The sequence below is a fragment of the Diabrotica virgifera genome, chromosome 8 (assembly GCF_917563875.1).
Source record: "Diabrotica virgifera virgifera chromosome 8, PGI_DIABVI_V3a".
Lineage (NCBI taxonomy): Eukaryota > Metazoa > Arthropoda > Insecta > Coleoptera > Chrysomelidae > Diabrotica > Diabrotica virgifera.
In genome coordinates this window covers 219,108,238-219,120,243 of record NC_065450.1, presented here as the reverse complement: position 1 = coordinate 219,120,243, position 12,006 = coordinate 219,108,238, and the positions used below count along the sequence as shown (strand labels likewise).

General features: G+C 32.0%; 1 protein-coding gene across 2 annotated transcripts in view; it reads left to right on the top strand.

The window, feature by feature from the left end:
* Nucleotides 1-12,006, top strand: part of LOC114336350 (putative inorganic phosphate cotransporter) — a 122,258-nt gene that overhangs the window by 78,930 nt on the left and 31,322 nt on the right. The window contains exon 1 of one of the 2 annotated variants that reach the window (XM_028286713.2): nt 4,834-5,058. The exons of the other annotated variant lie outside the window; for it this stretch is intronic. Coding sequence (XP_028142514.2) covers nt 5,046-5,058 — 13 coding nt within the window. The 5' untranslated portion in view covers nt 4,834-5,045. Of the gene's footprint in view, nt 1-4,833; nt 5,059-12,006 lie in introns of those variants that run through there. 2 annotated transcript variants of the gene reach the window in all.

The following is a 12,006-nucleotide window of genomic DNA, read 5'->3' as shown; positions in this document are numbered from 1 at the left end:
TCGTGTGTAAAAATAGGGTAACTGAACGTTTTACTGTTTGACATTTGTTTTGAATATAATTAAATTATGTAGTTTAAATTTTGTGGAAGAAAATATTAAAATATAACAAAACAGTAAGAAAACAATATATTAGATGAAGATTGGTAGAACTTTTGTTGGTAATCAAATTAAGTATGTAAATCAAAGCATTACATACCTACTAGATAAATAAATCTACGCCAAAAAATCATAATTTAAAAATAAAAATCGGACCTAATTTGGGATTTCTCTCTAAAATTCCCATTCTTGAGAAAATAAATGTACAGTAGAGCGTCGATTATCCGAACGTCGATCAACCGAACGACCGCTTATTCGAACTATCGACTCCCGCGTCCCGCACTCGAATACCGAGCAAGCGTTACTAATTGACGCTTAAAATATCTTCAATTTTCTTCAATATTGTATCCAAAAATAATTATGTTGTTGCAAAGACTGCACTTTTTTGTTTAGTTGCTAGTTGTCATTATCAAGATATAAATAAATATGTAGGTATATAAATATGGCTTTTATTCACTTGTGGATAAATATGTATGACTATAAATATGTATCAATATATTGTAGTTCGATTATCCGAACAAATCGGTTTTCCGAACACATATGTCCCCCAATTAGTTCGGATAATCGACGCTCTACTGTATTTCAACCTAATCCAAATGTATAATTACAATATGATTATAATAAAAACTACTTGCCAAATTAGAATGAGTTTTCCTTGTCCAAAATAGTGCAAAAGTCCAAAAATATAGGTATATGAAAACTATTTAAAAAGGCAGTATAACTATTAACTAACTTTTGTTCGTTGTTTCTTTTCACACAAATTTTAAAACGCAACAACCATAAATAATCTAACTACAGCTGTGCCGCAGCCGCCATATTGAATAATTTTTGACATCTCATTTGAACATCCAATCAGAACAAAGTTATATTGCGCATGCGCCGAGATCATAGGTTTTAACATATAAAAATTCACCCTCATATCGCCGGTAAAGAAGTATAACTTCAATAATTCGAAATAAAATACGAACAGTTAAATTGGATTTTATGAGTAGATATCTACAAATCACCAAAGAGGATAGAATAAGAACACAAGAAATATGGAAAAGAATGGAACTAGAACTCAATTACAAAAAAGTTGATATACAAAGTCTTATAATGATACGGGCATATACAAAGAATGTCAGAGTACAGGTGGCCGAAAAGGATATTGGACTGAGACCCGCCGGGAAGAAGACGGAGAGGAAGACCTGCTATGAGATGGAAAACTATACATAGGAAATGTGATAAAAAGAGACCTCAGAGAAGATCACTGGGAGAATATAGTGCTATGGGGGATGAAAACGGCGAACTCATAATGGAAAAAATCCGAAGAAGAAGAAGAATTCAGTTCAATCAGAATATTATATATATAATCTTTAGACCTTCTACCCTCTCGGGTGTAGGTATTAACGTGTGCTCTGTTAACAGTGCACAAATCTCTTCCATTGTTTCCTGTCCTGTGCCATCGCCTTTGCTTCGTTCCATCCTATTCCTTTTTTGTCCAGAATCCTTGCCATCACTTCGTTCCATGTCTCTCTCGGTCTTCCTCTACTTCTTTTTCCCTGCACCTTCGTTTCCCATATCTTTTTAACTGGTACTTCTTTCTGTAGTCGTTGTAGATGCCCCCATCCAACTTAGTCTTTTTTCAATATACTCCGTCATTGTCTCGATTTTCAGTTCTTCTCCTATGTAGTTATTCCTTACCCTATCGCTTCTAGTGACTCCTTGAACTCTGCGTAGATACCTCATTTCTGCTGCCTGTATCTTACTTTTCTGTTGTCTATTTAGTACCCAGGATTCACATCCGTATGTAAGTACTGGTCTGTATATAGCCTTAAATACCTTGATTTTCGTATGTTTCGATACTTCTTTCTTGTTAATAATTGTTTTTCCTATTGCGTGGTACAGTCTATTCACTTTATCAATTCTTTTATTGATCTCAGCTCCCTGTCTACCTGTTTCTTCAATGGTTACTCCCAAGTACTCAAATGATTGTACCTGTCTAATCTCTGTATCATCTACCTGAAAATGTACATCCTCTCTTTCTTTAGCTATTACCATTACCTTCGATTTCTCTTTATTCATAGTTATACCATACTTTTTTAAAACTGTGTTCCATGTTTTTACGCTTCTTTGTAGGTCGTCTTCAGTCGCTGCTAAAATTACTACATCGTCGGCAAATGTACAATCTGCTATCTCTGTGCTTTTCAGATTTCTATACCCTATGTGTAATTGTCTGACTTTTGTTTTTGTTTCTTTTATTATTTCGTCCATAAAAGTAATAAATAGTAACGGACTCAAGCTTCCCCCTTGTCTTACACCTTCAGTTGTTCTAAACTGGTCAGATATCATATTTTTACTTATCACACGGTTTCTAGTGTCTCTATATATTGATTTAGTTACCTGTATAAGTTTCTCTGGTATGCTTGTGTTCTTCAGACTTTTCCATACTTTTGATCTAGGTACTTTGTCGAATGCTTTTTCCATATCAAGGAAACTGAGGGTACGTTTTTTTCTTCCTAGATAATATTTTATTTATTATATCGTTTAACGTAAAAATGTGATCTTGTGTACATCTACCAGGTCTAAAACCACTTTGCGATTCTTCTAAAGTTGGTTCTATTATTTTTCTCAGTCTACTCTCTACTATTAGCTCATAAACTTTCATCACTGTACTTAACAGAGTTATTCCTCAATAGTTATTGCAATTCTTGTTGTCACCCTTTTTATGTATAGGTACAATCAGACCAATCTCCCAGTCTGTAGGTATTTGTTCGTCTCTCCAAATCATTTGAAATAGTTCTAATAACTTTTGTAGTCCCATATCACCCATGTTTTTGATCATTTCCGCCGTAATTTGATCATGACCTGGTGCCTTTCCATTTTTTATCTTCCAAATCGCGTCAGTTAGTTCATCCATTGCAATGTTTGGTATAAATTCAACTTCTTGTTCGCCAGTTCTTTCTTCATCTTCTTCACGTGTGCTGTGTTTTTCGTGTTGTAGTGGTTTCTGGAAATATTCTTTCCATCTTTTCATAATGCTCACTTCATCAGTCAGTAGATCTCCATTCTGATCTTTTAGTGATGTTACTTCTTTATGTTTATTACCTTTTATTTCTTTTATGACCTTTAATTTCTGATTGCTTCTGCTATCGTGTTCTAATTTGTCTCCAAAATCTTTCCAGGACTTTTGTTTTGCTGTTACTATTATATTTGTAACTCTTTTCCGCTGATAGATATTTTCTCCACATCTCCTTTTTCTTGCGCGTGTGTCTTCTGATTTCCTCTGTCCACCATGCTGTTAGTTTCTGTTTACTGTTGCTTTTGTGTATTCCACAAACTCTCTCTCTCTCTCTGCTGTTTTTATAATTGTGTCTTTGAATGTTTGCCAGATTTGTTCCACTTGTAAGTTTTCCCAATTTTTCCCTCCTAATTCTTCGTTCAAAACATTTACATATTTGTTCGCTAAAGTTTTGTGTCTTAATCTGTATGATTTGATTGTTCTAAATTCTTTTGTTATTGCTCTTTGGTTGTGATCCTCTGTTACTTCGTCATTTATTGTTGCCACGAGTAAATAATGATCACTACCTATCTCTGGACCGCGTCTTACTCTTACATCAGTGATTTTCCTTCTATTTTCTTTTTCTATCAACACATAGTCTATTATGGATTTTTCACCTCTGCTAGGTTCTTCCCTTGTATACTTATGAATATCTTTGTGTTCATAGAAGGTATTTGTGACGATTAAATTGTGTATTTGACAGTAGTCGAGTAGTCTCTTGCCATTATTATTTCACTTTTTTTCCCCATGTATTCCAGAATGTATAATATTCGACCAGAAGAATATTATACAATTTAATCGTGAAGATTTTGACCGTGAGATATTTTTTATGATTTCGACCGAGATCAGGTACCACAGAAAATATGTAGGTACCAACCAACTTTTGGTTTTAAATTCGTGTCATGAAAAACCATCCCGGTTCTTGTCATGTTTTTGCAGAGATATATTTATATTCTTAAGACAGTTAAAAAACTTCTTACTTTTTCAATACAAGTTTTTATTTCTGAGCTATGATCCCAGGTATCATTAATATTACAGTCCAAATAGCATATTTTCTCCATTCTTCCTAACGGCTTATTGTAATTTGGGCGTTTATGTTGGTGTTATTGCCAATGATCATTATTTTTGTCTTCTTACAATTTAGTTTTAGGCGGTATTTGTCAGTGGTGTCATGGAAAAATTAGCAGTGCCGGAACGCACTGCTAATTTTTGTTTACAAAACCTAAATTCTCTATTTTTTTTCTTTTCTTAACCACTGCCGGAACGGCGTTCCCGCACCATGACACCACTGGTATTTGTTACATGTTTCTATAACATTCGCACATCTGCCAACAATACTGTATCATCTGCATTTTAATTGAACATTCAGGCTATAGCGCAAGATAAATTAAAAGAAAGAAGTGGATCGGGTAGACAACGAATGTCGTTGTTAAAAAATATAATACTGTGAACTGACAAAACATCATTAGAACTGTTCAGAGCCGTTGTGCGGCTCGTATTAATGCTAAAATGGTTACTACCCTCTATACAAAATATTCTTCTATAAAAAGACGAAGAACATACCTACTCTACTTTCTTTATTTGTCTACTCTGTACAGTATAAACCTTATCTGTTAGTGTTTTAGAACTTATACTTTTTTCAATTTTCTACCATAAATGTCCGCATCATTCTTTGTTTATCATTTTAAAGAAGACCGGAATGTTAAAATATTGATAAAACAGATAAAATATTTCCACTATTTCGTAAACAACGATTATTACAGTTTTAATCTTTCAGTTTCTTAAATTTAGTAATAGTTATGTTTTTGTTGTGGTTTACTCAAGTTATCACAATTTAAGTACCTCTTTGAAAGGTTAGGTTAATGTTTTTATTTTTATTTTTGTGTGATATATCTTAAAGTTTGGTATAATGTATAATCCAGGTAAGTATTTTAAAATAACTTTGCTGTTTAATGCTCTAGTTTGTCTAGTAGTTTTATCTTTATGTTTTTTAGAAACGTCTAGCGGTAATTTATGTAGGTACTAATAGAATTTTAGTAAAAAAACTACCAGACATTGTTTTAAAATTATTTATTTGCAGGGCATCCTCCTCCTCCTAAGTGCCTTCTCTATTGAGGTTGGCGATTAATATACCTATAGCAAATTTCTCTGTTCTGGGCTTGATGAATTAAGTCATTCCGTGTTGTGTGGGTCCAATCTCTGATGTTTCGGTTTTTTCTTTCTTCCTATATCCCTTTTACCTTCGATTTTGCTTTCTAATATTACCTGGAGCGGCTCAAATTCCCTATGGCGCATTATGTGTCCTAGATATGATGTTTTTCTAATTTTGATTGTATTGACCAGATGAGGACGTGTGTTCAGTATTTCCAGTACTTTTTCATTCGTAGTTCTGCTGGTCCAGCTTATTCTTAGCATTCGGCGGTACAGCCACATTTCGAATGAATTCAATTTGTTGACGTTATATTGTTTTAATGTCTAGGTCTCACAGCCATATAGTAATAGAGACCACACATAACACTTTGGTGTTCTCAATCTTATTGTGACTGATAGCTTGGGGTTACAGTCAGTGGCGTACCGATAGATCAGCGGGCCCACCGAAATATCAGCGGGCCCTGGTTCCAGTTGGGATGCGGGCCCGCTCTCCCAATAAAAACACTCATTGTATATCAAAAGTTTTTAATAAACAGTAAATATAAATCATTATATATCATAAAATATATCATATACATATTTATAAAAACTCAAGCTAATTTAAAATGGCTTTACTGGCATTTACTCATGTCTTTTGCTGTAATTTAAAAAAAAACCGCTTGGATTGACATGAAATTTGGTATACACATAGCTAACATGTCAAAGAAAAAAAGTGATGTACCGAAATGTGCTTTTGCCCTGGGGGTGAGTTTCACCCCTTCTCGGGGGTGAAAAAAATACGTTCAAGATAAGTCCGGAATTAAATAAACTGTCTAATTCTAAGTAATTTTAGTTCTATAGTGTTTTTTCACTAAGTCAATACTTTTCGAGTTATTTGCGAGTGAAGTTTTTGCAGTTTGTTAGACTGTTTTTCTCAAATAACTCAAAAAGTAAGTATTTTTTCGAAAAAAAAATTTCTTAATAGAAATATAGCTTATAAAAAAGTGAAAAAATGGTTTATATAAGAAGTCTGTAAACCCAGAGTTTTAGGTATCTAATAAAAAATAGGTTCTTATTTGTCAAATTTCAAATCGAATATTCCAACTTAAAATAACCAGGAAATGAAGCACTTTTAGAGAAAATCTCATCGCAACTTTTTTAAAGTGTTTAAAAAAGCTTTATTTTTGTGTTTTTCTTTAGTTTCTAGCATCAAAATTAAGTGTGTAACACTCAAAATAAAGTTGGTCCCTTTTAAGTGATTGGTGATACCAAAAATCTCAAGTAGTAATAAAATATAGGTTTTGCTATTGTGGGTATTTTGGACTTTTTGTTCTCCTGAAGACAAAAATTGGTCAAGATGTGGCTGTTCAAAATTTGCATACACTGGTGATTAGTGACTCATTTTAGATTTAAGCCCATTTAATTTAACTACAGACTTTTCAAAAATAAGCACTCTGAACCAATGGATCTTACAGATCCCATAAAAAATAAATAAGTAAAGTAATTTGTGAAGCGGTAATGATAAATTTCATGTCGGATGCTAATTGGGGGTGATTTTCACGATTTTTTTTTACCAACAAAAAAAATGGACCAATATTCTTTTGATCGTAACTTACTTTTGACATTAGAAACTTAAAAAAAACACACACAAAATAAAGCTTTTTTTTAATACTTTAAAAAAGTTGAGTTCTCCCCGAAAAGTGCTTGATCTTTTGGTTATTACACGTTGAAATATTAGATTTGGAATTTGACTAGTAAGAACCCACTTTTCATTAGCTACAACTCTGCTTCTACTGGGTCTACAGACTATATACATACACCATTTTTCACTTTGTTATAAGCTATATTTTTGCTAATATTTTTTTTTGATAAAATACTTACTTTTTAAGTTATTTGCGAAAAACCTCCCGCAACGTGTTTTTTTTTTAATAAACATATTTTCACTCGCAAATAACTCGAGAAGTATTGACTTCGTAAAAAAATCGGTATAGAAAAAAGTTGCTTAGAATTAGCTAGTTCATCCAATTCCGGACTTATCCAGTTCCATGTGTTTCTTAATAAATTTTCTTTTCAAATTTTTTGATGAATAGGTACCGAAATAAAATCTTCGTTTTTATTTATAAGTATCCCAGCAAACAGACTTGAGCCCAATTACGTGATAATTACGTTAAATTTACGGCAAATTTCAACGAATACGTCACTCGGTGATTAATGACGGGGAAAAAAGTATTTCAGTGCCAAATCATTCACCTATATATTAGTGCTTCCTTTATATATGTTTGACATTAGAATAATATAAAATCATAATGACGAATATAGTACATGTTTTTTATAATATTTGTGAATTTTGGTTACATCGCAAAGGTACGTTTATTTCACGTAATAATCACGAAACAGAAATAACTTCCTTTGGTTAAATTTTGAGAAATATTTTGGAAACAAAATTTTACAACGGTGTTGGTTAAATACGTATCGCTTGAGTTTTACTCATTGTATTTTATGGACGTCGAAAAATTAGATGTATTTCACGTAAAAGTAATGTAAATAATACCAATATTTACACAAAAAGTTTATGATTTCGCTTTTAAGATCATTTAGCATAACTATTTCAATCCAACCTTGATTTGAAGCTATTTTTTTCTTTAAAAACATCACAGGAGCTAAAATGATGTTGAGTCTTATTTTCAAATCGCGCGCGGTGATGAAGTACTACCAAGCCTTTCTCCTCCTTTAAATACCATCACGTGACTAACATAGTTGGTTCGAAAACTAAATTAATCGATTTATCGAATAATAGATACGTTTCGATAGGATTATTTTTTTTATATTATTCTGGTATTGAAATAGATTTTTAGTAAGACCAATTAGTTAATAGTAGAAGAAATTTAAAAACAAAAAAAAATCGTAATACTAATTTAAAGTAAGTAGAATAGTAACAGTAATTTAAAAATAATCGATTTTTATAATCGATGATCATTACCTCTAATATCAGCTTCTCTGGTTTCTCACATTTCTCACAACAAAAAGTGAAACGTGAAGAGCTTTATTTCCCTCGTTTTATTTTAGGCGGGTTTATTTATAATAATGTCTTTCGTATTAACGTTTACCTCACTGCTCGAGGGTTGAAGTGCCATGATGCAATTAGAAAAAACAAGAAAGTGTCGAAGTGTCCTCCTCGAAATAAAAAGTGACCTGTGTTGTGTTTTGTGTTGGCAAATTTTTTAATGTGTCTTTAGGTCGGTACCATTTTTGGTTCATTATCTTGTATAATAATTATACAGGACAAATGTTTTAAAGTCTCTAAATTCTACTAAATAAATACATTGTTAATACTTTATATGCTTGTTTTATTTATATCATATGAGGATAATAATTACGTGATTCATAAGTTAATTAAGGTCGAATTATTTACGTGAACCGAGGACGTATCTTTCACGTGAATACTAATATATACATTTCCTAAAAGATACGTTAATTAACACGTATTTGCAACGTGAATTTCCCGAAATATTTTATTGCTATTTAAGGTAAATAACACGTCTATTGAAGACGAGTTAATCACGTAATTTAAAGACGTATTTTCAATGTGACATTCCTACCAAATTTTCACGGGAAATTCACGTAAGCAATTTACGTATATATTGGTGACAAATGTACCCAAAATTCACGTAATTAACACGTCGGTCCGTTTGCTGGGTACCTACACAAAAATTAAAATTTATTAAGCAGTTACATTTCCTAGTGTGTACTCGTGTAGTACAAAACGTCTCCATCAAATTAGAAACAACCCACGGGCCCTGGTTCCACGGAACCCGCGGAATCATGCTCAGTACGCTACTGGGTTACAGAGATTTTAAGCATGTTCTTGAAACCAGGCTTTGCTATTTCAATGCGTCTTCTAATTTCTTTTGAGTGTTCAACCTAACTATTTAGCTCTCTGCCCAGGTATATGAAGCCTTGGGAACTCTGAAGGGTGATACCATTTATTTGTATGTTGGGTGTAATTTGTTCCTGAAGAAGCATATGGTAGAAATCCTCGAGATACTCTGTGGTGAGCACGCAGTAAGAAAGGAGTTGCCGGTAAATATGCAAAGATTGTAAGGACAATTTGTACGAGGAGCGGAAGCAGGAGAGAAAACCACAGAACACTCAAGTTCTGGAGGAAAAGGATAAAGGAAAAGATAATGATGATCATATGGATGACATATTAACGTGTTTAATACAGTTTTGATATTAAATGAATTATTCATTTCTTTTGAGAGTTCAATTATTCATTTCTTTTGAGAGTAATTTCTTTTGAGTGTTCAAGCTAACTATTTAGCTCTCGGCCCAGATATATGAAGCCTTGGGAACTCTGAAGGGTGATACCATTTATTTGTATGTTGGGTGTAATTTGTTCCTGAAAAAGCATATGGTAGAGATCCTCGAGATACTCTGTGGTGAGCACGCAATAAGAAAGGAGTTGCCGGTAAATATGCAAAGATTGTGAGGACAATCTGTCCGAGGAAGCAGGAGAGAAAACCACAGAACACTTAAGTTCTGGAGGAAAAGGATAAAGGAAAAGATAATGATGATCATATGGATGACATATCAACGTGTTTAATACAGTTTTGATATTAAATGAATTATTCAAGCAGAAAGTATGTTCGCTGATAAATTATTTATTTATGTTTTATGTATAATTCGAGATGATAAACTTTTTAGGGACAATGACTCTTTATTTAAAGGTCAATACACCTGAGAAAATTTGAGAGCAATATAGTACACCATTACCCCTAAAATTATTTAATTTGTTAAACACTTTTATGCTAAAATCGTGCTTAAATTTTTATACATTTTATGTGTGTTTATTTTTAAAATAATTATAAAACCGATGTTAATCATCATTAAATTTTAAAAATAATTGATAATAAATAATAATCATCTTAACAACTGTTGGTTACTACATTATACATAATCATAAATAAGTTTTAATCGAGTTTAGTTAATAACAAAATAGACATATACAATATTTTGATGTCATTTATGGTATTATTGTTATTTGTACGAAATATGCATATTAAATTGGTAAAAAAATTAAGTACATATTAAGATATCTCAAATCTTTATTTATTAATAGCTGCGATAGATCATATTCATATAGAATCATAATAATATTATAAATACTTAGAAGTATGAAGATCTAAATCCGAAATCAGAAATTCGGTCAAGAATAGAGCAATCAAGAGCAACCTTTTTGAAGACGAGGAAATTTCTGAGTAACCAAAGAGTAACCAAAAATTTCAATCTGCAAAATAAAATGTTATATCCACTATATTCTTCTTCATGGTGCCGAAGCTTAGACTGTAAATGTTGACTTAATAAGAAAGCTGGAAACTTTTGAATTGTGGCTTTTTAGGATAATTTTGAAAATTCCATATAGCCCAGTAAATGAACAGGAAATTCGGCGATACCGTGTAATTTCCAGGTACAACTCCGAATTGCATGAAAATTTGGATTTAGGTTCTACTTACCCTCCACTTCAAATTTGAAATTGTGCCGTTGGTTGCTTTTACTTGGGGGGTGACAGTCACCCCTTCATACGTTCAAGATAAGACCGGAAATAGATAAATTGACTGATTTTAAGCTACTTTTGTTTTATAGAGTTTTTTACGTAAGTCAATACTTTTCGAGTTAGTTGCCATTGAAAATGTTGATTTTTCGACAAAAAAACTACGTTTTCAGACGGTTTTTCGCAAATAACTCAAAAAGTAAATATTTTATCGAAAAAAATATCCTTAGCAAAAGGGTAGCTTATAAAAAAACCCAAAAGAATGGTGTATCAAAAGTCTATCAGTTAAATAAAAACAAAGTTGCAGCTCATGAAAAATAAGTTCTTATTCGTCTAATTCCAAATCGAATATTTCAAGGTGAAATCACCGAAAAATTAAGCATTTTTCGGGAAAACCCCATTTAAACTTTTTTAAAGTGTTTATAAAAAGCTTTGTTTTAATTTTGTCAACAAAAGTTTTAGCATTAAAAATAAACGAGTTACGCTCAAAATAAAGTTGGCCCTCTTTTTTTTTGTAAAAAAATCATGAAAATCTCGCCATGTTTAGCTCCCCAAATGAAATTAATCGCTACCGCTTTACAAACAATTTACTTACCTATCTATTTTTTATATGATCTGTCAGTCTCACCGGTTTAAAGTGTTTATTTTTGAAGGGGTTATAATTGAGAAAGCTTGAATGGGTCACTAATCACGAGTGTATGCAAATTTTGAACAGCCCTATCTTAACCAATTTTTGTCTTACGGAGAAACAAAATGAAACTAGCATATTTATTTTATAATAGCAAAACTTACATTTTTTTACTCTTTAATATTTTTCTTATCACTAATACTTTTTAAGTTATTTTGAAAAAATGAAATTTTTCAAAAATTATTAGAAAAAATTTTTTTAATATAAAACCAAATGTTTTCAAAAATAAGCATTTTAAACCAATCAAACTTACAGATCATATAACCAATACACATACAGTTAAAATAGATGGTAAAGCCAAACGATTAATTTCATTTGGGGTGCTAAATGGATGAAGGTTTTCACGATTTTTTTTACCAAAAAAAAAGGGGCCAACTTTTTTTTCAGTGTAACTCGTTTATTTTTGATGCTGTAAATTTTTGTAAAAAACAAGTAATAAGCTTTTTTTCGATACTTTAAACATGTTAATAAGGTTTTCCCGAAAAACGCTTCTTTCTTCGG